This window comes from Myotis daubentonii, chromosome 9, assembly GCF_963259705.1.
Source record: "Myotis daubentonii chromosome 9, mMyoDau2.1, whole genome shotgun sequence".
NCBI classification, from domain to species: domain Eukaryota; kingdom Metazoa; phylum Chordata; class Mammalia; order Chiroptera; family Vespertilionidae; genus Myotis; species Myotis daubentonii.
In genome coordinates this window covers 55,197,996-55,221,840 of record NC_081848.1, presented here as the reverse complement: position 1 = coordinate 55,221,840, position 23,845 = coordinate 55,197,996, and the positions used below count along the sequence as shown (strand labels likewise).

The 23,845-nt window shown below is 38.3% G+C and overlaps 1 protein-coding gene and 1 non-coding gene across 3 annotated transcripts in view; one reads left to right on the top strand and one right to left on the bottom strand.

Annotated features, from left to right (window-relative positions):
• The window catches only part of PIK3C2A (phosphatidylinositol-4-phosphate 3-kinase catalytic subunit type 2 alpha), a 105,924-nt gene that overhangs the window by 35,293 nt on the left and 46,786 nt on the right, over positions 1-23,845 (top strand). For both annotated transcript variants that reach the window (XM_059709029.1, XM_059709030.1), the window contains exons 3-8: positions 9,976-10,079; positions 15,558-15,715; positions 18,011-18,131; positions 19,477-19,588; positions 20,765-20,844; positions 20,982-21,045. In XM_059709029.1, coding sequence (XP_059565012.1) covers positions 9,976-10,079; positions 15,558-15,715; positions 18,011-18,131; positions 19,477-19,588; positions 20,765-20,844; positions 20,982-21,045 — 639 coding nt within the window. The remainder of the gene's footprint in view (positions 1-9,975; positions 10,080-15,557; positions 15,716-18,010; positions 18,132-19,476; positions 19,589-20,764; positions 20,845-20,981; positions 21,046-23,845) is intronic.
• On the bottom strand, positions 14,474-14,580 carry LOC132242375 (U6 spliceosomal RNA). The gene has a single exon (XR_009454580.1). It is a non-coding gene; the product is annotated as a U6 spliceosomal RNA (small nuclear RNA).

The window sequence follows — 23,845 nt, the reverse complement described above, 5'->3', positions numbered from 1 at the left end:
AGGGTGTTTTTCTTACTCAGCAAGCTTACTTCCTATTTCCTTTTAATGTCTTGTTTTGTTAATAGTAGTCTAAATACTTTAGTTCAAATGTTTTGTGAATAAAACCAAGAAAAGGAATACTACTTAAAACTGTCTTATGGCAATTTAAATTTAAATCAGACTTTGAGTTAATAGCTATATATTTAGCTACATTGAGCACATTTATATATTTGAGTAATGAATTAAATTATTTTCATAGAAGTGGTTCTGCAAAGTTCTGTGGATATTTACTCTTTCTAAAAGTTAATTATATTAATGTTATAAACTTATATTCCCATTGTCTATTATTAATTTTAAAGGTGAGGGAAACCTGAACAAAACATGATTTTTATTATCTAGCTGATTGTAATACTCTATTTTGATGGGTTACTGAAGTCTTTTCTGTAAATTAAAAAAAAAATTTTCAATAAGGAAGCCCAGCTGGTGTGGCTCAGTGGTTGAGTGTGGGCGAATGAACCAGGGGGTCACAGTTTGATTCCCGGGCAGGGCTCGATCCCCAATGGGGGTGGCCAGTTAATGATTCTCTTTATCATTGATGTTTCTGTCTCTCTTCCTCTCCTTTCCTCTCTGAAATAAACAAAAATATATCTAAAAATAAATAAAGGATAATAAAAGGATTCTTAAAAAAAAATTCAATAAGGAAGTAACCAAGTTCTGAATAGTTACTTATATTTATTTAATGCTTATGGTATATTTATTTAAAACTTAGTATTTTGTTCCATCTAATTTTGGGGTAATGTGGCATGAACCTTGGACTTTTGTAGGCATAAACCTTTCCCATATTCTTACAACTGCTTTACAAAGTATATAGTGATAAGTTTTTGTGAATCATTTAAAATCTTCACTGCTTTCCTTAATCGCCTAATGAACTCTTTCCACCTCTCTTCTAGTAGATGACCTCATTACCTTTTTTTTTTTTTTAATGTTGAGGTGAAGGCTATTCTTTGTATGTACTTGCCCACCTCAGATATGCCCTTCTTTCTGGATTGAGGAAGGAGATATTCCTTCCCTTTTCCAAAATTTAATTCTTTCATCTCTTTTCCTATTCCTGTCTCCCCAAAGTATTTTCTACCATTATTTTTTATAAGGGAATTTGTACTTACTTCCTTTCCAGTCTTCTCTGTCCTCTATTGTTCCCATCATATTGCAGAAGTTTATTTCTGGTCATATGACTACTCATTGTCAATCTAGTGACCACATTCACGGTCCATCCCTTTTGTTTTGCTTGCAACAATTGACTACATCCTTTTTTTAAAACTTCTCTTCTGTTGCCCTAGTTAATCATACTTCCTATTTTTCATTCTATGATCTTTGACTCCTTTTCCTTTGCCTAGCTTCTAAACCTAGGCATTTGCCTGAAGTTTTGTTCTTGGTTGTCTTTAATATTTGTTACCTGTTTTCTCTTGTTCCCATTCTGTATCTTTAGGCTCCAAGATACAGAATTTAAAAACTACTGGTTTAGACTTTTATAGTGATGTGACCATGGGTCTTTATGGTTGAGAGGCTGTGATGGTTAAGTTTATGTGTCTACTTGACTGTGCCACGGAGTGCTTAGGCATTTGGTCAGACCTTCTGAGTGTGTCTGTCAGGATGTTTCTGGATGAGATTAATATTTGAATCAGTAGATTGAATAAAGGCATATTGCCTTTCCTAATATCAGTGGGACTTGTCCAATCAGTTGAAAGCCTTAAACAAAAAGGCTGACCCTCCTGCCCATGAGGAACTCCTCCAGTCTGACTACCTTTGAGCTCTAACATGGATTTTTTTCCTGCCTTCAGATTCAAACTGAAACATCGGCTCTTACTGAGTCTTGAGCCTGACAGATTCAGACTAGAGCTATACCTTTGACTCTCTTGGGTATCCAGCTTGCCAACTGTGGTTCTCGAGTCTTGTCACTCTCTATAATTACATGATTTAATTTCATATAATAAATCAACCAATCTCTGTGTGTGTGTGTGTGTGTGTGTGTGTGTGTGTATGCATATGCGTGTGCATGTGTAAGAGAGAGAAAGAGAGAGAGAGAGAGAGAGAGAGAGAGAGAGAGAGAGAGAGAGAGAGGTGTTCCAGCTTCATTTTCAATGAGTGCAATCCTCAGCCTCGTAAAGAAACTGTCTCCTGTTGATGGAACTTGGACCCAAAACCCCTTTGGCTGGGATATTGCCCTCTCAGTGATCCTGATGTAGGCTGACCAGCGGTTAGCAGACATAAATTTTCCCTGTAGGAAATTGCAGAAATTGGATGAATGATCCTCAAATCTAGATCTTTAGCTCTGAAATAGAATTTCTGGAATAAAATATTTCTAGATTATGATTAAAAATTTCCAAGCCTAATATATTTACTAGAGAACTCAGTATCTTCCACAACAGACTTTTCTTTGTTCCATATATTGGATAATTAGCAGTTATTTTCTTATTGATTATCATTTGTCTCTTTCATTCATTGAAAAATATTTGAGGCTATACATTGTGAGGTTTACAAATATTAATCATTTGCAAACCTCATCCTTAAAGAATTTGAGTAAGAAGAGGGAGACAGGCTGTGTATGCACATAAATTGCAGTACAAAATACAAAGCCTTGAGTGCCACATAAAAGTGTGCAAGATCAATGGAGAAAAGAGATACTTTGATGCTTAGGTTGTTTGAGTGGAGAAGGACTGGGGGCAAGAGCTTAGAAACTAGGTGTAAAATTAAAAACATTTTTTTTTTAAATGAGTGGAGAGCCCACCTGGTGTGACCTGGTACTTGAGCATCAACCTACGAACCAGGAGGTCATGGTTCAATTCTCGGTCAGGACACATGCCTGGGTTGCAATAGAGGGCATGCAGGAGGCAGCTGATCAATGATTCTCTCTCATAATTGATGTTTCTATCTCTCTCTCCCTCTCCCTTTCTCTCTGAAATCAATAAAAATATATTTTTTTTAAAAAGAGTGAAGAAAAACAAAAAAATGCTAATGTCTGAGACAAAATAATTGGCAGCCCAGCTATTTAACTTTCCAGAGCCTATTATTACCTTAATGTATGACTAGAGAGTTAGTTATTATAATCTATTTTTGTCACTGTCCATTGAAACTTATAACCTGCTTGAGAGGAAAGACCTAATTCATGAATGGCACTGTAAAAAATGCAACATTTGATTTTTGAAAAATCTAGAAACGTCATTAAGGAGATTCAAAATCTGTTAAGTAAAACATGCAAAACAGTTAAAGAAGGAAAGATGATTATTGGGTCAAGCAAAAATAGAGGTTTTCTATAACATTGCTCCTGCAAAGGTCATATGTTGTTTTTCTCATTGCATTATTTTTTTTTTTAAAGAGACTTGAGAGGTAGATTGGTATGGTAATTAAGTATGTGATTCTGAAGCTAGGCTACCTGGGTTGAAATCCTATCTCTGAATATATTACTTGTGTGACCTTATATAAGTTAATTCATTTCTCTGTACCTCATTTTAAAAAAATCTGTAAAATGGGGATAATAGTACCCACCTACTAGGACAGGGGTGGGCAGCCTTTTTGTGAGTGCATGCCAAAACCAGCAAAATCTCTGACTCAAATTTCTTCTGCATGCCAACCCTAATTTTTTGAGAACATGTTACGCCTACTTGATATCTCTTAAGGTGTACGTATGTGAAGACCTTGAAGAAATAATAAAATTTATTTGAGCGATAAAAATCACAGTATATGATGATGAAAAATACATTTATTTTTTAATGTATACATGTACACTGATAGTCCGACAGAAAACTTTATGACTCCATTTGATATTATCAGTGGGACTTTTGCTGCTGCATCATTGATGACAGAGATTTTACATCAGGTTTATATTTCGTGACCTTCAGAGATATGCACGAGCTACTACTTTCATCCGTCAGGCTACTCCTATCACGAGACTTAACAAAATTCATCACTGAGAACAAAGATTCACAAGCGTATGTGGATGAAACCAAAACACTGGCCGGATCTAGGAAGGCAGGGAGAGTTAAGGCAGAGGCATAGAAATTGCTCTTCCCCCCTCTCTTGTCAATCCATGTCTGTGGTTTTTAATATAACTTGTTATGTAAAATTATTTATCTAAGATGCACCTACACTGAATTTATCTGAAAAATTAAAAAGTCGATATTAAGAAAAAAAATTGTAAATGGAAGATTATAAGAGAGGGTTTCATGTGCCAGCAAAAGTTACTGGTGTGCCATGTTTGGCACGTGTGCCAGGGGTTGCCCACCCCTGTACTAGGACTTTGTTAGAAATAAATAATGCATACATATCTACCAGTACATTGCTTACAGCAACACCAGACATGTAATAAATGCTCAGTAATTGCTAAATATTTTTTCGATTGTGCTAAAATACAAGTAACAAAATTTACCCTCTTGGTCTCTTTTAAGATTACAGTTCAGTGGTATTAAATACATTTATATTGTTGTGCAGCCATTACCACCATTTATCCTTATAACTCTTTTTACCTTGTAAAACTGAAATTCTATATTCATTAAACAACTTCTCATTTTTCTTCCCCCAAACTCCTGGCAACCACCATTATATATTTTGTCTTTTTCATTTTTGTTCTTAATCCTCACTCGAGTATATTTTTCCATTGATTTTTAGGGAGAGTGGAAGAGAGAGGGGAAAGACAGAGAGAAACAGTGATGTGAGAGAAACACATCGATTGGTTGCCTCCTGCATGAGCCCTGATCAGGGCCTGGGCTGGAGAGGAGCCTGCAGCCAAGGTACGAGCCCTTGACTGGAATCAAACCTGGGACCCCTTTGGTCCACAGGCCAGCGCTCTATCCACTGAGCCAAATTGGCTAGGGCCATTTTGTCTTTTTGATCTTTGAATACTCTTAAGTGCCTTGTGTAAGTGGAGCCATACAGTATTTGTTTATGACCAGCTTATTTAATTTAGCATAATGTCCTCAAGGTCCGTCCATGTTGTAGCATATTGCAGAATTTATTTTTTAAGGCTAAATAATACTCTGTTGTAAGTATATATCTTTTTGCTTATCTGTTCATCTGTTGATGGCCACTTGGTTTGCTTCTACGTTTTAGCTATCCTATCTAATAAAAGAGAAACATGGTAATTAGCCGTACCTCCGCTACCCTTCCCACTGGCTAATCAGGGCGATATGCAAATTAACTGCCAGCCAAGATGGCAGCCAGGCAGCTTGAAGCGAACATGAGGCTTGCTTGCTTCAGTGACGGAGGACTCCAACGTTCCCTGCCTGCCTTGCCAGCCTCTGAGCTTGCAGTTTGAAACATTCTTACAAATATAGAAGCTAAACAAACTCCAGAAACCTGCTTTCAGCCGGCCGGGATCTCAGAGCTGGAGTTGAAACAGTGTTTCGATTATAGAACCCAAACAAACCAGATACCTGCTTTCAGCAGCGGAGGCTTTAGAGCTGGAGCCAAGCCTCAGAGCTAAAGCTGGCCCAGAATAAAAAAAAAAAAAAATGAAGCGGTTGGGAGCTTCAGTCACCCGCCAGCCTGAAAAGAGCCCTCAGCCCCTCACCCAGGCTGGACAGGCACCCCAGTGGGGACCCCCATCCTGAAGGGTGTGTGACCAGCTACAAACAGCCATCATCCCCTCACCCAGGCTGGCCAGGCACCCCAGTGGGGACCCCCCACCCTGATCCAGGACACCCTTCAGGGCAAACCAGCCGGCCCCCACCATGCACCAGGCCTCTATCCTATATAGTAAAAGGGTAATATGTCTCCCAGCACCAGGATCAGCGGAGCCAAGAGGCCTCCCGGCACCGGGATCAGTGTGACAGGGGGCAGCGCCCAAACCCCCTGATCGCCCTGCAGCTCTGTGTGTGACAGGGGGCGGGGCCACAACCTCCCTATCCGCCCTGCTCTGTTCGTGACAGGGGAAGGCGCACCAACCCCCTGATCAGTCCTGCTCTGTGCCTGATAGCGGGGAGCTCCCCAATCCCTGATTGCCCTGCGGCTCTGTGTGTGACTGGGTGCGGCACCCCAACCCCCTGATCATCGGCCCTGCTCTGTGTGTGACAGGGTGCAGCGCTGCCCCTCCCCCCCCCCCCCCCCCCCCCCCCGCCACGGGCCCTGCTCTGTGTGTGACGGGGTAGAGCCATAACCTCCCCATCAGCCCTGCCCTGAGTGTGATAGTGGCGGCGTCCCAACCCCCTGATCCGCCCTGCTCTGTGTGTAACAGGGGGCAGTGCCCCAACTCCCCTATCGGCCCTACTCTGTGAGTGATAGGGGGGAGCTCCCCAACCCCCTTATGGGCCCTGCTCTGTGCGTGACAGGGGTGGTGCCCCAACCTCCCCATTGACCCTGCCTTGAGTGTGACAGGGGGCAGTGCCCCAACCCCCAAATTGGCCCTACCCTGAGCGTGACTGAAGGTGGCATCACAACCTCCCGATCCACCCTGCTCTGTGCATGACAGGGGGCAGCGCCCCAACTCCCCAATCCGCCCTGCTCTGAGCCTGACCAGGGGCTGCACCTAGGGATTGGGCCTGCCCTCTGCCACCCGGGAGCAGGTCTAAGTCAGCAGGTCGTTATCTCCCGAGGGGTTCCAGACTGCGAGAGGGCACAGGCCAGGTTGTGGGGACACTCCCCCCCCCCTCATGAATTTCGTCCACCGGGCCTCTAGTTGTGAATAATGCCACTATGAACATGGGTGTACTAATATCTCTTCAAGAACTACTCTCAAGTTTTCTGAGTATGTACTCCAAAATGAAAATGCTGGGTTATATGGTAGTTTTATTTTTAGTTGTTTTGGAAACCACCATACTGTTTTTCCACAGAGACTGTACAATTTTACATTACTACTAATAGTGCATAAGGATTCCGTTGTCTTCACATTCTCACCATCATTTGTTTCCTGAGTTGTTGTTTTTAAGAAAGTATCTTTTTAAAAAATTGATTTTAGAGAGAGAGAGGGAGGAAGGGAGAAGGATAGAAACATTGATGAAAGAGAGACCTCGATCAGTTGCCTCCTGCACACCCCCCACTGAGGATAGAGCCCACAATCTCACAACCTGGGCGTGTGCCCCGACCAGGAATCAAAGCAGGGATCTCTTGGTTCACGGATTGACGCTCAACTACTGAGCCACACCAGCTGGGCCATTCTAATGGGTGTGAAGTATTAAATGACTTTTAACTTTTTTTTTTTAGAGGGAACAAAACATTCAACAAATTGAGCCAATGGTTGAGTGCCTTCTGAACTACATACAAAGTTCTAAAAAATATATAAAATTCAGTAAAATTTGATTTTTATCTTTAAGGAGCTTTCACATTAGGAAAAATATTAAATAGGATATAATGATGCAGTGTCTGGTTCAGGCTAAGTAAGTACTTAAAAGAGCTAGGAGGGAAGAATTGCTTCATACTGGGTAATATAAAAAAGGCATAAATGAAGTGGCATTCTGTTGGACCTTAAAATTAATAGTTTGTGTTTTTTTTTTTTACTCCTGAGGGAAATTTACGAGGAAAGCATTGAAGACAAAGTTTCAGAGGGCAGGAAAGCTCATTTGTGTTTTATTAGGAACAGGATATGATTCAAGCTAACTGGAACATAGAAATCATTTAGGAAGTTCTCAGAAATATGATTGGATTAGATTATGACAAGGTTGGAATGTCAGACCAAAAGGTTTGTTAGGAACAACAAATCTCAGTATTTTAGGGTAGTATGGTCTGTTTACTCCAGGGCTTTTTTTCTGTAATACAAATTAATGGATGTAATTGTTAAATATGAGATTGATGTCACTATAATGGGGAAGTAGCATCAGTTCACACATAATCTTTACCAGCAAATTAACATTTTAAAACAACAGATTTTCTGACAATTAAAGAGAAAGTATTAGTAATATAAGAAAATATTAAGGAAAACACTGAAAATCTTGCAGAAGTGTATTAGTAAAAATGGTAGTTGGATAAGTAGCTTTAAGAATGGTTTCATATTCCACAGTGGTAAGCTCTCTGGTGAAGCAGTGAATACATTACCTGTTGTGAAGACATTTTCTTTGCATTAAGAACTTTGTTTATTGAAGAAATCTGTAGTCTAGGTCAGCCGTCGGCAAACTACGGCCTGCGGGCCGGATCCGGCCCATTTGAAATGAATAAAACTATTGGAAAAAAAGACCATACCCTTTTATGTAATGATGTTTACTTTGAATTTATATTAGTTCACACAAACACTCCATCCATGCTTTTGTTCCAGCCCTCCGGTCCAGTTTAAGAACCCGTTGTGGCCCTCGAGTCAAAAAGTTTGCCCACCCCTGGTCTAGGTGATATTTTTAATAAATGCCCTCAAGAATCCATATCATAAATGAGGAGGCAGGAGCTCCAGGATAATGCTAGGTACAAATTCAAGTGGAGACTTCATTTTGCTAGTATTTTTATAAGATCTTTTTATTGTGTTAGTTGGGGCTTTGGTTATGAAGTTACAATGATTTTGAGTAATCAGCCTTACCTCTTTTTCTTATAAGCTTTGTTATTTTTAGTTGCGATTTTCTGGAACTCAAGACTTGTTTGTTTGTTTTTCTTCCCCAAATGTGCATATCACATTCTAGCAGAAAGGTCTCTCCCACGTTTTAAAAGAAGAAAATTCATAAAGGAATTATTGCCCTAAGTTTCCAGTTAAATTTTCTGACAAAATGTTCATTGAAATCCATTACAACTCTTGATGTTTATACACTGTGCTCTGATTCACTTACTTTTTAAAAAAAACATATATTTTTATTAATTTCAGAGAGGAAGGGAGAGGGAGCAAGAGATAGAAACATCAATGATGAGAGAGAATCATTGATTAGCTGCCTCCTGCAGGCCCCCAACTGGGAATCAACCCACAACCTGGGCATGTGACCTTGACTGGAACCGAACCTGGGACCCTTCAGTCTGCAGGTCGTTGCTCTATCCACTGAGCCAAACGGGCTAGGACTGATTCACTTAATTTTTAATTGTTGAACATTCTAATTCTAATTTTAATGGAAATTTACATTTGAAATTTGTGCCAAATTAAGTATTTTTATGTAGTAACCAAAATGCCTCTTCTTATGAACTCTGCAATTCGCCTTTGCTTGGGTGGTGAATTTATCTCCTAAAGGTTGCACACAAATTTCGATCAGACATAAACTTAACTTTTGAAGGACTATTGGGTTGTTTGTATAAGTTTATTATCATAGAAAATGTCCACTAACTCCTAGATCTCATTGTCTTGTGTAAGGAACAAGCTGCTTTGTTGGAATTGAAGGCCTAAGTTAAATACAGGTTGGGGCAAAAGTAGGTTTACTGTTGTTTGTATGGAAAATAATACAATAATTAATAAATAATATACAAGAGTAAACTCTGTTTTGTGTACTCACAACTGTAAACCTGCTTTTGCCCCACCCTGTATATAGAATTGCTGGTTTATTAGGGAAGTCCCAAATAGGCTTCTCTCTTCATTTTCGTAAAATAAGGGCTAGTCCTTTAATTTCATTCAGCTGTTAACTTTGTGTTTATTTCAGGAAGGATTTGAATGAAAATGTTTTCAGCATTCCATTCTTTTTTTTTTTTAATATATTTTTATTGACTTCAAAGAGAGGGAGAGATGGACACATCGATGAGAGAGGAACATTGATCAGCTGCTTCCTACTGGGAATCGAGCAACCCAGGCATCTGCCTAATCGAACCTAGGACCTCTTGATTCATGGGTCAACACTCAACCACTGAGCAACATCGGCCAGGCTAGCATTACATTCTTACTAACCAACACAAAGAACAGCATCTTTCTACTTTTTGAGCAAATAAAACCAATGAATTTTAAAATAAAGTTTAGTTGGCATTACTTTTATGGATAGAAAAGTCCATAATTTAAAACTGTTACTAATGTCATTTATTTTACCTCCATATCTTTGTAAAAATGTGTTTGTACTATGCTGCTATTTAGCATTTTGGGTATCTTTTACTTTTAAAATAAAAATACTTTTTTGATTACAGAAAGACCCAAATGGGACCAGTAGTTTGCCAACTGGAAGTTCTCTTCTACAAGAAATTGAAGTGCAGAACGAGGAAGTAGCAGCTTTTTGTCAGTCCATTACAAAGTAAGGACATTTTTTTATAAATTAAAGATTATTTTTTATTAAATGCTTGCTTAAATATTTATTGAAAATTAACTTAGCACTAATAATTCTAAATTCTTCAAGTTTTTAATAATTTTCTCCCTGTGGCTTAAAATTTCAATTGGCACATAAACAGACTACAGTTGAACGTGTATTTTTATCTGTTAGGTTTTTAAGTATTTAGAAGAAAGATTGAGGTCATGCAGTAGACATCTGATAATCTATTAACCAGTGAAACTATGGCTTAAACATTCAAGTTTCAGTACACTTAGATAATGCTTTTTTTTGTCTTAGGGACACTTTGTTTTGCTACATACTTTGCTAGCATTCAAAATACTGTCATACTTCTGTAAGAGATAACAGGCACCATTAGAGGAGCAAGTATATTTTCTGAAGGTTAAAAAAATGCATTTTTAAAACGTTCTTTTAATCTTAAATCTGTCTAATATTTATAGATGAGGAAATTGAGACTCAGAGAAGTTACCTACCAAGCTTACTGAAGTATTCCTCCAGGTTTCTTTTGCCTCTGGTTCAGTGTGTTTTCTTTCCATTATATCACTGTATTAGCTGGACTTCCATTATAAGTACTAAAAACCCACCTCAAACTAGTTTAAATCAAGAAAGATTATGTACTAGCATTGGTTTACAAGCTGATATAGGACAGAGCTAAGTGACAGCCAGATCCAGGAATTCATACACTGTAAGGATCCCTCCTCCCTTTGGATTCTGTTTTCTAATTTTCTATCCTTCTGTCTTCCTTTTCTTCCACTGCAGATGAGGTTTTTGAAGGCAGGAGATACAACCACTGATAGGTTAGATTTCATAATCTAATGGTCTTGCTAGCAAAGACGAAATGGAGTCCTCTCAGTCCACACCAGATAGAAAAAAACTCTGAAAGGAAAAAGTGGAAGTGGCTAAGGGGGATGAGATATGTCATCAAAAGAAGGGAAAGTAGATCACCACCATGGGAATTTATTCTGAATCCCATATTTTCCCTAGTGTGATTTGCTTTAAGCAAAACAGAGTTTGGGATTTGCAGATAATTTTTTTTTTAAATATATTTTATTGACTTTTTACAGAGAGGAAGGGAGAGAGATAGAGAGTCAGAAACATCGATGAGAGAGAAATATCTATCAGCTGCCTCCTGCACATCTCCCACTGGGAATGTGCCCGCAACCAAGGTACATGCCCTTGACCGGAATCGAACCTGGGACCCTTCAGTCCGCAGGCCGACGCTCTATCCACTGAGCCAAACCGGTTTCGGCTGCAGATAATTTTTGAGTAGGTACATTATTTTAATGTTATTTGATGGATTTACTATTCAACTAGATTTTCTAGACTCTTGGTAATATTTTATTAAAACTGTCTTCCTTTATGTTACCTTTTAACCAGAATTTCTTTTCTGCAGAATACCCTAGGGGGAAAAAAGAGGAAAAATATCAGTAGAGCCATTTTTTTTTCCCTGCAAAGATGACTCTTAACTGGATTTTTTAAAATTTAATTTTGTTTTATTTCTTAAAGTATTACAAAGAGTATTACACATGTCTCCTTCCCTCCCCCCCGCCCCTTGACATTCCCCCGGCCTCCACTACTCCCCAGTGTCTTGTGTCCATTGGTTATTCTTATATGCATGCATACAAGTCCTTTGGTTGATTTCTTACCGCCCCCCCCAACCCTCCCCAGGCTTCCCATTGTAGTTTGACAGTCTGTTCAATGCTGCTCTGCCTCTGTATCTATTTTTGTTCATCAGTTTATAATGGTCTTTATTATCCATAAATGAGTGAGATCATGTGGTATTTTTCTCGGCTTCCCAGGGGCCATCTCAGCCTCACAGGGGCCATCTCAGCCTCACAGGGACCGTCGCAGCCTCACAGGGGCCGTCGCAGCCTCTCAGGGGCCGTTGCAGCCTCTCAGGGGCCGTTGCAGCCTCTCAGGGGCCGTCTCAGCCTCACAGGGCCATCGCAACCTCTCAGGGGCCGTCTCGGCCTCACAGGGGCCATCTCAACCTCAGAGGGGCCGTCTCAGCCTCACAGGGGCCGTCTCAGCCTCACAGGGGCCGTTGCAGCCTCGCAGGGGCCGTCGCATCCCACATTGGGGGTAAAAGTGCGAGTCAGAAGCTCCTCTCGCTGTCTCTCCTGCTGCTCCCTTGCGTATCGACAATGCTGAAAGTTTCTGAGAGCAGTCTGCGGTGCTGGACATCATACTTTAACTGGTCAACACGAAGTTTGGCATTCTGTCTTTCGTTGGGCAGCTCCTTGCTGGACAAAATCTCCAGGCATTCCTGGTGGCTGAATATCTGGTATGCTTGCTTGGATTTCGTTTTCTACTAAGTGCACAGACTGCTTGTTTGCCGTCTCCCAGCGTCCCATGTGAGACTGGATCTGGTGGACCTGCTTGTGCGTTTGGTTTGCTGGTACAGCGGTTCCATGTCGCCGGCCCAGCTGGGTTCGGCTCCGGCTTCCTCTGAACCTGATTCTGCCTTTTTAGTGTGTCCCTTATGTATGTGAGGAGTTGAAATCTACAGTTTGTTGGGTTAGGCTGCAAAAGCACAGGTGGTTCCTTTTGTGCCACTGGCACAGCTTGGGCGGGGATGTAAATGGAGTAGGGTGGGGTCTCCAGGAATCACCAGGGTGGAGCAAAGAGCAATGGCGTCTCCGCGACTCCTCGCCTCTCCGTGACTCCTCGTCTCCGCGTCCCCAAGTGCCAGTGAGCAGCTCCGTGAGAAAGCCACCCTCGCTCTCCAACCCGCTGCAAGGCTGTCCCGCCTCTCCCTGTAGGGGTCTGGGACCTCAGAATCCCGCCCCAAACAAGCTCAGTGGAGTCGAGAGTTTGTAACCCCTTCCGATTGAAAAAAACCGTGCATCCAGTTGCAGCCCGCCTGGTGCGCAACTCCGTACCTCTGTTCTTGGCACCTCTGTACATCCTACTCAGTCTCAATGCTCTTCTTTATTTCCTTCCAGTTGTAGCGTTTCCACTGGGCCAGCTTTCCCGTGGCTCTGAATGATAGCTGTTTGTCTTATAGTTGGTAGTGTCAATGTTGTTGTGGGAGGCAGCACGCACAGGTCTGTACCTTATGCTGCCATCTTGGTTCCACCTTAACTGGATTTTTAAAACTAATATTTTTCACTATGCACTTAAAATAGGAGACATGCTGAAACCGGTTTGGCTCAGTGGATAGAGCGTCGGCCTGAGGACTGAAAGGTCCCAGGTTCGATTCCGGTCAAGGGCATGTACTTTGGTTGCGGGCACATCCCCAGTGGGGAGTGTGCAGGAGGCAGCTGGTCAATGTTTCTCTCTCATCGATGTTTCTAGCTCTATATCTCTCTCCTTTCCTCTCTGTAAAAACTCAATAAAAAAAATATATTAAAAAAAATAAAAAAAATAAAATAGGAGACAATTTGGATGACTTAGTATGCAAATTGCATTTATTAGAAATTACCTATGCCATTATATCATTATGTTTGTGTGGTTAACAATTTGGGAATAATCTTTTACTTTAGTGATTTGGAAATAATCTGTTATGTGTTCATCTAGTCCAGTGATTCTCAACCTTCCTAATGCCGTGACCCTTTAATACAGTTCCTCATGTTGTGGTGACCCCCAATTTCATTGTTACAAATTGAACATAATTAAAGAATAGTGATTAATCACAAAAACGATATGTAATTATATATGTGTTTTCCGATGATCTTAGGCGACCCCTGTGAAAGGGTCGTTCGACCCCCAAAGAGGTCGCGACCCACGGGTTGAGAACCGCTGATCTAATCCCTTTAATTTTCTCCAGAAGTCCTGTGTGTTTTCTATGAAACTGTTGAATGACTATTGCATTTAATTTAAGAAATTAGGCTCTCTATGATCTGCCTTTTCTCACTACTTGAATCTTTGAGTTATTTACAAAGACTGCCAGTAATCTACAATGAATTTTTTTTTTTTTTTTTTGGTCAAACCTTTGTTTATTTTTAATCCTCACCAAAGGATATTTTTCCATTGATTTTTAGAGAGAGTGGAAGAGAGAGGGAAAGACAGAGAGAAACATTGATACGAGAGAAACACATTGATAGGTTGCCTCCTGCATGCTCCCGGCCTGGGGAGGAGCCTGCAACCAAGGTATGTGCCCTTGAACGGAATGGAACCCAGGACCCTTTGGTCCGCAGGCCCACGCTCTATTAAAATGATTATTTTTTATTTACACACACACACACACACACACACACACACACACACACACACACACACACCCTGGCTTGTGTAATATGAAACCCAAAAATGAACTAAAGTAAGAATGAGTTCTTCTTGTAATTTTATTTTTATTTTCTTTAGTAGAGAATGATTACAACAAATATTTCAGAGCAGTAGAAAGCAGAAGTGCGTTTTTTTGTGTGTTTTTAGGCTTCACAAATGTGTGTGTCATCCTTGCACAAGGGCCATGCTGATCCTCTATGTATCATTCCAGTTTTAGTACATGTGCTGCTGAAGTGAGCACTGAAATAGAGGTGCTTTTGAAACCCTGTTCTAGGAACTTCTCTTGTTCTCCTGTGACCTTGGAGATTGAAGTCAGGAGGAGATGTCCCTTGAAGAAATGAATGGCTCTTTTTTCCCCTGTGACTTAATTGTTTTAATCTCTACAGAAGCAAATAGGCAGCACTTCCAGTATTCATTTCATTTTATAGCTCTGTGAAAAAGTAGATGGGAAGATTGGAACTCATCTTCTAACCTCCAGAAAAAAAGTTAAAAAGAAGCCCCTTAGTTTAAAGAAGGCATCAAATCCTCTTTTGTCTTCTGATAACAGAAGTACTGTCTGGAGATGAGCTATACACCGTGCTCGTATATTTAAATTTAAACTATATTGCTCCTCTGAATATCTATGAATGTTACGAATACATTTATAGGAAATTCCCTGTGTTTTAGAAATTACTTTGAGGAAATAAAGGCCTCATAGCACTGTAAAATCCATTTTCTATGTTGTGTGTGTGTACTTTTAAATCATTGTCTAACAACCAGAAACAATGTATTGGAAAAAGAACCTTAGAAAAAAAGATGTTTTAAAAGACAACAAACCTTTTATTCCTCTGGCAGTTACAGTTTAGGGCTGCATCACCTATATTATCAGTATTTGTTAAAAAATGTACCATTTTGTGTAATTGTATTGTGTAGCAAAAGAATCTGAAACAGAGCACCTCATTTAATGTTATGTGTCCAGTGTGTGCTTGGTTAATGTTGATAATGCTACAAAAGATATCCTGGCAGTACTTAATCTCTTTCCTTGAATTCCTTTGATTTAAAAGGCAAATTCTGGTATTTGGAGTTTTGACAGGGGTCCATTCATTGCAGTTCTCATGAACTGCTCTAGAATTGAACAAAGGCACAGAATTGAATAGCTGTAAGCATGCAAAGCCTTGTTCAGGGCTCAAATAAATGCAGCTTTAAAAAAGAGTTTAATTTCTTCTTTCTTGTGAACAGATTAAAGACTAACTTTCCATATACCAATCACTGCACAAATCCAGGCTATTTGTTAAGTCCAGTCACAGTGCAAAGAAACATATGTGGAGAGAATGCTAGCGTGAAGGTCTCCATTGAAATTGAAGGATTTCAACTACCAGTTACTTTTACATGTGATGGTAAGTTTGTAGTTCCCAACCATCCTGTTTTGCTCTGATTAGAGAGAAAATGTTTAAAATGTTAATAATTTTCATTCTCTTAAGAAAACAACTCTGTTTTTAAAAATGTGTGTGTGTGAATATGGTAAAATACTTAACATTCATTAGTTATCCTTTTCAAAAAGTTGGCATTTCATTTGGATACTTTCCTGGTTAGGACCAGTGGGAAAACAGTTTATCTTTGTAACTACTGTACATATTTCTCTGAAAAATACTGAGTAACTTTGGTTAGTCAGTGGCTCTTGGCCAAGGCCTAAAAACATTAGATAAAAAGGCCAATAGATAGCTAATTAAATAAAAAATCAAATTTTTTTATTTTTTTGTTTTATGGCAAGAAGAATGCTTGTTTATGAAAAGCTGTCAGTGAAATTGAAATTCCAGTTATCTTGCTAAGCTCCTCTCTTTTAAGGCAGTGATTTTCAACCTTTTCTCATCTCATGGCATACATAAAAATGTATTTTTTGCCAGTTTGCCAAAAAAAAAGTATAATTTTGATTCAGTCACTCCAGATGGCTATTGTGTTGGTTTTTATTTTTTCTTAAACATTTTTATTGATTTCATAGAGGAAGGGAGAAGGAGAGAGAGATAAAAACATCAGTGATGAGAGAGAATCATTGATGGGCTGCCTCCTGTACGCCCCCCACCAGGGATCAAGCCTGCAACCCGGACATGTGCCCTGGACTGGAATCAAACCCAGGAACCCTCAGTCCACAGGCTGATGTTCTAGCCACTGAGCCAAACTGGCTGGGGCGTCATTTTTTAAAATGACAATTTGAGGGAAAAGAGGTCAGTGCCTCCAACTAAATAGTCAGGTATGGCATGTTTTAAAAATTCTTACAGCACACCAGTTGAAAATTGCTGCTCCAAGGAGAAGATATTTCTCCTTTAGTTCTAAGCCTTCCTTCAAAATTTGATATAGGAAATTTTTTGTTATAGTTTTAAAAACTGCTTTTATAGTTTATTGCTTTTCACAATGTATATTATTTTAATGGGATTCCAACAGTAGAATAAGATCCTATATTTCTATAGCACTTTGGCCTAAAAATTATGCATTTTTTTTCTTTAATGGTTATGACTAAGAATATGTCTAATATTGGATACTCTGTAGCTTTGTACTTTTAAAGGCCCTTTGAAAAAAATCTGAAACAAAATGTTAGCCAACTATAAACAGTCATTTTTTAGTTTCTAAAGGAAGAATTATTCTTTTTAAGTATACCTCACATTTTGGTTTGAAGAAACATTTACCTCTATGCAGTAAGAGTTAATACTAAAATTGAAGAAAAAAAAGACAATAGGTCTCTTGATTGAAATAAGCATGAGTATCAATGCTTACACATTGATAATAAATGTTTTAATTTGTATCACATTTTGATTTGCTATATCAAGATCTGATTGCTTAAAAAAAATTTCAAGTGCCTAATGTTTGGTTCTTTATAAATGTGCAAATTTATGATGTACATTTCTACTAAGAAATGTAACCATATTATGGTATAAATGGTTTGTATGTTCAAATGATATATGTTACCACATATTTAACTATTCAGAAATATAGCCATTATATTAAATAGAGGTTTTATGTCCTTTTCTGCCAAGTTGATAATTTGCATGAAGTTTTAATGTAATCAGTATCTTCTAAATCTAGCATTGGAGCTTGAAGTATAGAAATAGGTTACTTTAAAGGTTACCTAAGTTTTTAATGTGCTGTGATGTTAGCTGTTTCCCAGAATGATAATTGAACAGTTCTTCCTACTTGTTAGATTTTTATTCTTTATCAGAAGATTTACCAGGCAAATGTCAAACATTTAAAATGGTGATTCTTTTTCTTAATGATGGTTTAAATTATTGTTTGCTAGATACTGCTAAATGCCACCCGTTTTGGAAGTGTCTGTAATAGGGAGGTAACTTGCTTAGCCCTAAGATAGTAATCAGTAGCCACATGCAGTTATTGAGCACTTGAAATATGATTAATTTAGTTTGAGATGTGCTGTAAGTGTAAATTGCACATTGGATTTTAAGAGAATATAAGAAAATCAGAAATTTAAAAATCTTGATAGATTAAGTAAAACATTAAACTTAGCTTCACCTATTTCTTTTTACCTTTTTCATTATAGCTATTAGAAAATTTTAAATTATAGTTGTAACCTGCATTATATTTTATTACATAGTGCTGTCTTAGGTAATAAGAAATACAATCTGAATAAATGTATATTTAGAGTTAAATAAGCAAAATGAAAATGATGACTAACTCTTTTACAGTGAGTTCTACTGTAGAAATTATTATTATGCAAGCCCTTTGCTGGGTGCATGATGACTTGAATGAAGTAGATGTTGGCAGCTACGTTCTGAAAGTTTGTGGTCAAGAAGAAGTACTGCAGAAGTAAGTTTATTCATTTAACTACTGAGCAACATCATTGGAAATTCATTTTTAACAGCTTAAATTAGAAAAATTTCAAGTTCAGTTTGTAAATCAATAATACGTTGGATCCTACTAAATTGATTAATTGTATCAATAAACTTGTATTGAGATTTATTTTGTCTAAGAAATCATGTCTAAGACAGTGGAGGGATTTCAGAGATAATTAAGACATGGTATTTCCCTTAAAAAGTGTATATCTCAGCTCTGGCTGGGTAGCTCAGTTGGTTAGAACGTCATCCCAATATACCAAGGTTGTGGGTTCAGTCCCCTATCAGGGCACATACAAGAGTCAATCAGTGAATGTATAAATAAATGAAACAATAAATCTATGTTTCTCTCCTCCCCCTCTCTATAATCAATAAGTTAAAAAAAATTTTTTTAAAGCGCTTGTAGTCTCAGAAGGGAAGAATGGTGGGCATTTGGTTGATAAGTGAATTTAATGTTTTTTTTCTGCAAAGGGTCACATCATTATAGACTCCATTTTCCTTTTGTACATGTACTACTTATAAACAGTAGTCAGCTGTGATTTCTTTTTTTAAAATACATTTTTATTGATTTCAGAGATGAAGGGAGAGGGAGAGAAAGATAGAAATATCAATGATGAGAGAGAATCATCAATAGGCTGCCTCCTGCACACCCCCCATTAGGGATGGAGTTCGCAACCTGGACATGTGTCCTGACCAGGAATTGAACTGTGACCTCCTGGTTCATAGGTCAGTGCTCAATCACTAAGCCACACTGGCTGGGTAATAATAATAATATGATTATTATTACTGAAGTAATCATACGAACCAGGTAATTATTACCTCTGGAATTTGGTCTAGTTCAGGGGTGGGCAAACTTTTTGACTCGAGGGCCACAATGGGTTCTTAAACTGGACCGGAGGGCCGGAACAAAAGCATGGATGGAGTGTTTGTGTGAACTAATATAAATTCAAAGTAAACATCATTACATAAAAGGGTATGGTCTTTTTTTTCAATAGTTTTATTCATTTCAAACGCGGCCCGCTGGCCGTAGTTTGCCCATGGCTAGAGTTAGTTGTATTACAGATTTCATTCTCTTAAGCTAATAAAAATGTCCTGTCCCTATTTTTCTTATTTTCTTCATCTTCTTTCTTCTTTGCTTTGATTCTTCTCATGTAGAAATACTCCTCTACTTAAATGCTCCCACTGGTTAAAAAGCTCTCTCTGTATTTTACCATTCTCTTTAGTTTCTAATGCAGATACAATTTTATATTTTACTCTCACCTCTATAATTTCTAGTTTTAAGAAAATAACATTGATGAGTCATTAATATATTTTAACAGTAATCATTGCCTTGGAAGTCATGAACATATTCAAAACTGTCGAAAATGGGACACAGAGATTAAACTGCAACTTTTGACCTTAAGCGCAATGTGCCAAAATCTGGCCCGAACAGTAAGTGTTTACCTTATAACTGCATTGCATTTAGTTAAATCTGAATAATTCTGCTAATGAGCCAGTTTGCAGTTTGCATATTTTCCAAGATTTATGGGTTTGTCTGGAAAGGATGAACTCTGTATCTCAACAATAGTCTTTTCAGCAGATGTGTGAGATTTTTAATCATGGAGGTGTAGTAGCATACTACTCAGAGCTGGAGACCTATATGAAAATCAAAGTGGAGAGATTAAACATTTGATTTGTAATTGTTTTACACAAGAATGAAAACATTAGGGTCCAGCCAAGGAGAAATGAGGAAGAGGGAAAGATTTTGGATACTAAATATGGTTTGAGGGGGAAAAGAGATCCATATTGACCTTTGCAGCAAACTGAGAAAAATACATTATTTTTCACTAAGTAAAAACTAATTTTGTGTTTTAAAATACAGTACTTTCTTTGGAGCTTTAAGCAAAATAGCATGCAGAAAATGAGGCCATTTTATTACTGTATATACTCTTGATGAATTTTAATGTCTAAGGAGAATTATTCATTTGGTAGAATTTGGGGTGGGAAAATATCAATCATTTCTACTTTATCTTCTTCATTTTCTTAAATTCTACTGTTGTTTTAGGTAGAATTTATTAATTGGGTGGAAACTGTTTCACAAAATTCAGTACATTTTAGCAATCATTAGTAACTTCTCTTTTCAGTTTCTTAAGGAATGATATTCTTGAGTAAATTTGCATAGTAAGGATTTATGGTAGGAGAGACTAGTATTTCATTTATTGGGGGTAAGGTGGAGGGAAACTTGATAATCAGTAGAAAGAAAATGTAGAAATTCAAATGATCTCTTCCCTGTCTGGCTTTCACTCTACCTTCATTTGGCTGTCAGCCATCTTTAAAAGTATTTTTAGCTTCCTAGTCTCTGTATAGAACAGACATAGTTTTTGCTTTGGGATCTATTTATATATGAAAAATTAGACTTAAAAGAATTTATGTTTATCCATTTAAAAAATGTTTTAGCATATTGATTCACTATTTTGGAGTCAATTATAAATAATATTTTAGCCTCAGTTCTGAAAAATCACTTTAGTTTCAAGAACAGTACATTCAGCCATACTTAACTTGGCAATAGAAAGACCAAAGAATGGATTTGATTTTTTGGTAAACATTTGTGTATATATGTTTGTTTAGGTAGAAGATGATGAAACACCTGTGGATTTAAACAAACATCTGCATCAAATAGAAAAACCTTATAAAGAAGTCATGACAAGGTGTGGCATCTAAAGCATTAATTTCAGGTTTTCAGACTTTGCTTTTGGATGTGAATATATTGATTTTTGGTAAATGACACAGTCATTTTTGTATATAGTTTCCTTCAGCCACAATAACTAGCTGTTCTTTATTTCAGACACCCTATTGAAGAACTTTTAGATTCTTATCACAACCAAGTGGAGCTGGCTCTTCGAATTGAAGTAAGTCTTAATTCACAGTTTGGCATGGTGACTTAAAGATTCTTGTCTCTGTCCTCTTTTAAATACTAGTGTTGGCTTTGGATAACATGTTTATAAAGGGCTACTTAAACTATACTCTTGATGTTGATGTTTGATGACTTGTTTTCTGACCATATTATTAACGAAAGTTGTTAATAATGCTGAGTCAACATGTCTATTCTCACTTCAGCTTTATTACTAGGAGGAACCTTCAGTTCAATTCAAATCATTTATTGAGTGCTTACTATATGCTAATTATTGGAGTTAGAAAAATGAAAGACCTAGTCCCCATCTACCAGGGATTTGAAACTAGTGATGGGGGATGTAAACAAAATTGTAATATTAAATATAAAATAGAGGTATGCATTGGGGTTCTTTGGGAGATCCGAGAACGACACATCTCTCTACTTAAGGGTAAGTGTGAAGTGAAGGTTGAGAGTTGACATTGGAGAAAGCTAGACATAAGTTACCACCTTATAATGCATGCTAAAGAGTTTTATTTTATCCTCTAGGTCAGGGGGCCATATCTCGTCCACTTACTCTTCTTGTAAATAAAATTTTTTTTGGAACACAGCCATAGCCATTTGTTTATATAATTTTCTATACTTTCATCTGTGCTTGAATACTAGAGTTGAATAGTTAGGACAGAGTCTATATGTCTTGCAAAGCCTAAACTGTCTACTTTGCCATTTACAGAAAAAGTTTGCTAATCCCTGCTCTAGCTATTTATGGTATTTTTAGCTAAGAATAGGAAGTGGGGTGGGGTGGGATGTGGTGTGTGACATGGTTAGTCCTGAGCTCTGAAATCACTTGGGCTATACATACTGTGGAGATTAGATTTAGGGTTGGCAAACTTGGTATAGTTGTATAGGAATGCTACTTAGGAAGGTTTTGTTTGTATAGTACAGTAGGTCCTCGGGTTACGGGAGATCCGTTCCTGCGGCGCAATGTAACGCGATTTTTGCCGTCAGTTGGAACCCACATATATAAGCACCTACGTCACTCACATGGAGCACATACACAGCAGTAATGAAGTGAAACAGTAAAAAAAATTTAAAAGAAAGGTAACAATTCCTGACCTTTACTTGTGGTTAATAAATAATAAGAAACATAAAACACATATGTACATACGTTGAAATGATGGAACTTTTTTTTTTTTAATAAATAAATGGGAGATGGCGACGTAACCACGAAACAACGTACGTTGAGTCCAACATAACCCGAGGATTGCCTGTAGTCCAAATGAAAGATAATGACTATGGTCAAGGTTGAAAAGGAGGGAACTAATTGATAATACTTACGAGATAAAATTGGTAAGCTTTTTTAAAAAATATATTTTTATTGATTTAAAGGGAGAGGGAGAGATAGAAATATCAATGATGAGAGAGAATCATTGATCAGCTGCCTCCTGCATGCCCCCCACTGGGGATCGAGCGTGCAACCTGGGCATGTGACCTTGACCAGAATGGAATCTGAGACCCTTCAGTATGCAGGCCAATGCTCTATCCACTGAGCAAAACCAGCTAGGGCGGTAAGGTTTTGACAGGTAATGAGATGTAAGAAGAAGAAATAGTGTTGGTTAACTTCCATATTTCTAGCTAGTGGTACATTCTTATCAGTATATTAGAGGCCTGATGCACGAAATTTATGCAAGAGTAGGCCTTCCTTCCCCTGGCTGCCGGCACTGGCTTCCCTTCCCCTGGCTGCCGGCACTGGCTTCCCTCTGGCACCCTGGACCCGGGCTTCCCTTGCGGCCCCGGCTTCGTCTGGAAGGTCGTCTGGAAGGACATCCAGTCTAATTAGCATATTATGCTTTTATTATTATAGATACACATCTTCATTTATTCAATTAATGTTTATTGAATATCTCCTCATTGCGAAGCACTGTTGTAGGTGCTAAGGATATGGGAGTGAACAAAAGAAACTGTAATCCCTGCCCTTTAATTCTAGTTGGAGGAGACAGACAATAAAATATACTAACAAAGTATATGTGATATCAGGTGGTAAGTGATACAGAGAAAAATAAAGGAGGAGAGTAATGTTGCAATTTCAAATACGGTAATTAGAGAAGGCCTCATTGAGAAGATGATTTGAGTAAAGATCTTAAAGAATGGAGAAAGAAATTACTGGTTATCTGGGAGAGGAGTGTTTTTGGTATATTTAAGGTCCATCAGGTCTTTATAGCTGGAATAGAATGAGAGAGGAAGGCAAGAGTGGAAACAAATCAATTAAGAAAATGTTTTGCTAGCCTCAGGAGAGATGATGATTGCTTGGACCAGGGTGATTATAGTAGAAGTGGTAAGAAGGGGTTGAATTCTGTGATATATTTTGAAGTTTATGCTAGGATGGTTTACCCATAAGTTGGATGACGAACATAAGAGAGAGAGAGGAAGAGGGGAAGGAAGGGAGGTTGAAAGAAGAGAGAGCGCACTCACGAGCGAGCATTTGGAACTTTGGAATTGCCTTTTAGTGAGATGTTGAAAATTGTAAGAAGAGCAGGTTTGGGCAAAAGATCTGGTACTCAGTTTTGGACATTATGTTTGATATGACTATTATTCATCTAAATAGTGATGTTGAATAGACAGTAGGATATAAATCTGGAATCTAATGGAGGAGATCCAGGCTGGAGATGATGATAACTTGGGAATCATCAGACTATAAGTGGTCTTTTTCAGCCATAAGACTGGATGAGATGATCATTGCAGGTAGAGGGAAAAAATAAATTTAAAAAAAGATATAGGACTGAGTCCTGGATATCTCTCCCATCTTGAATAAAAAGTCC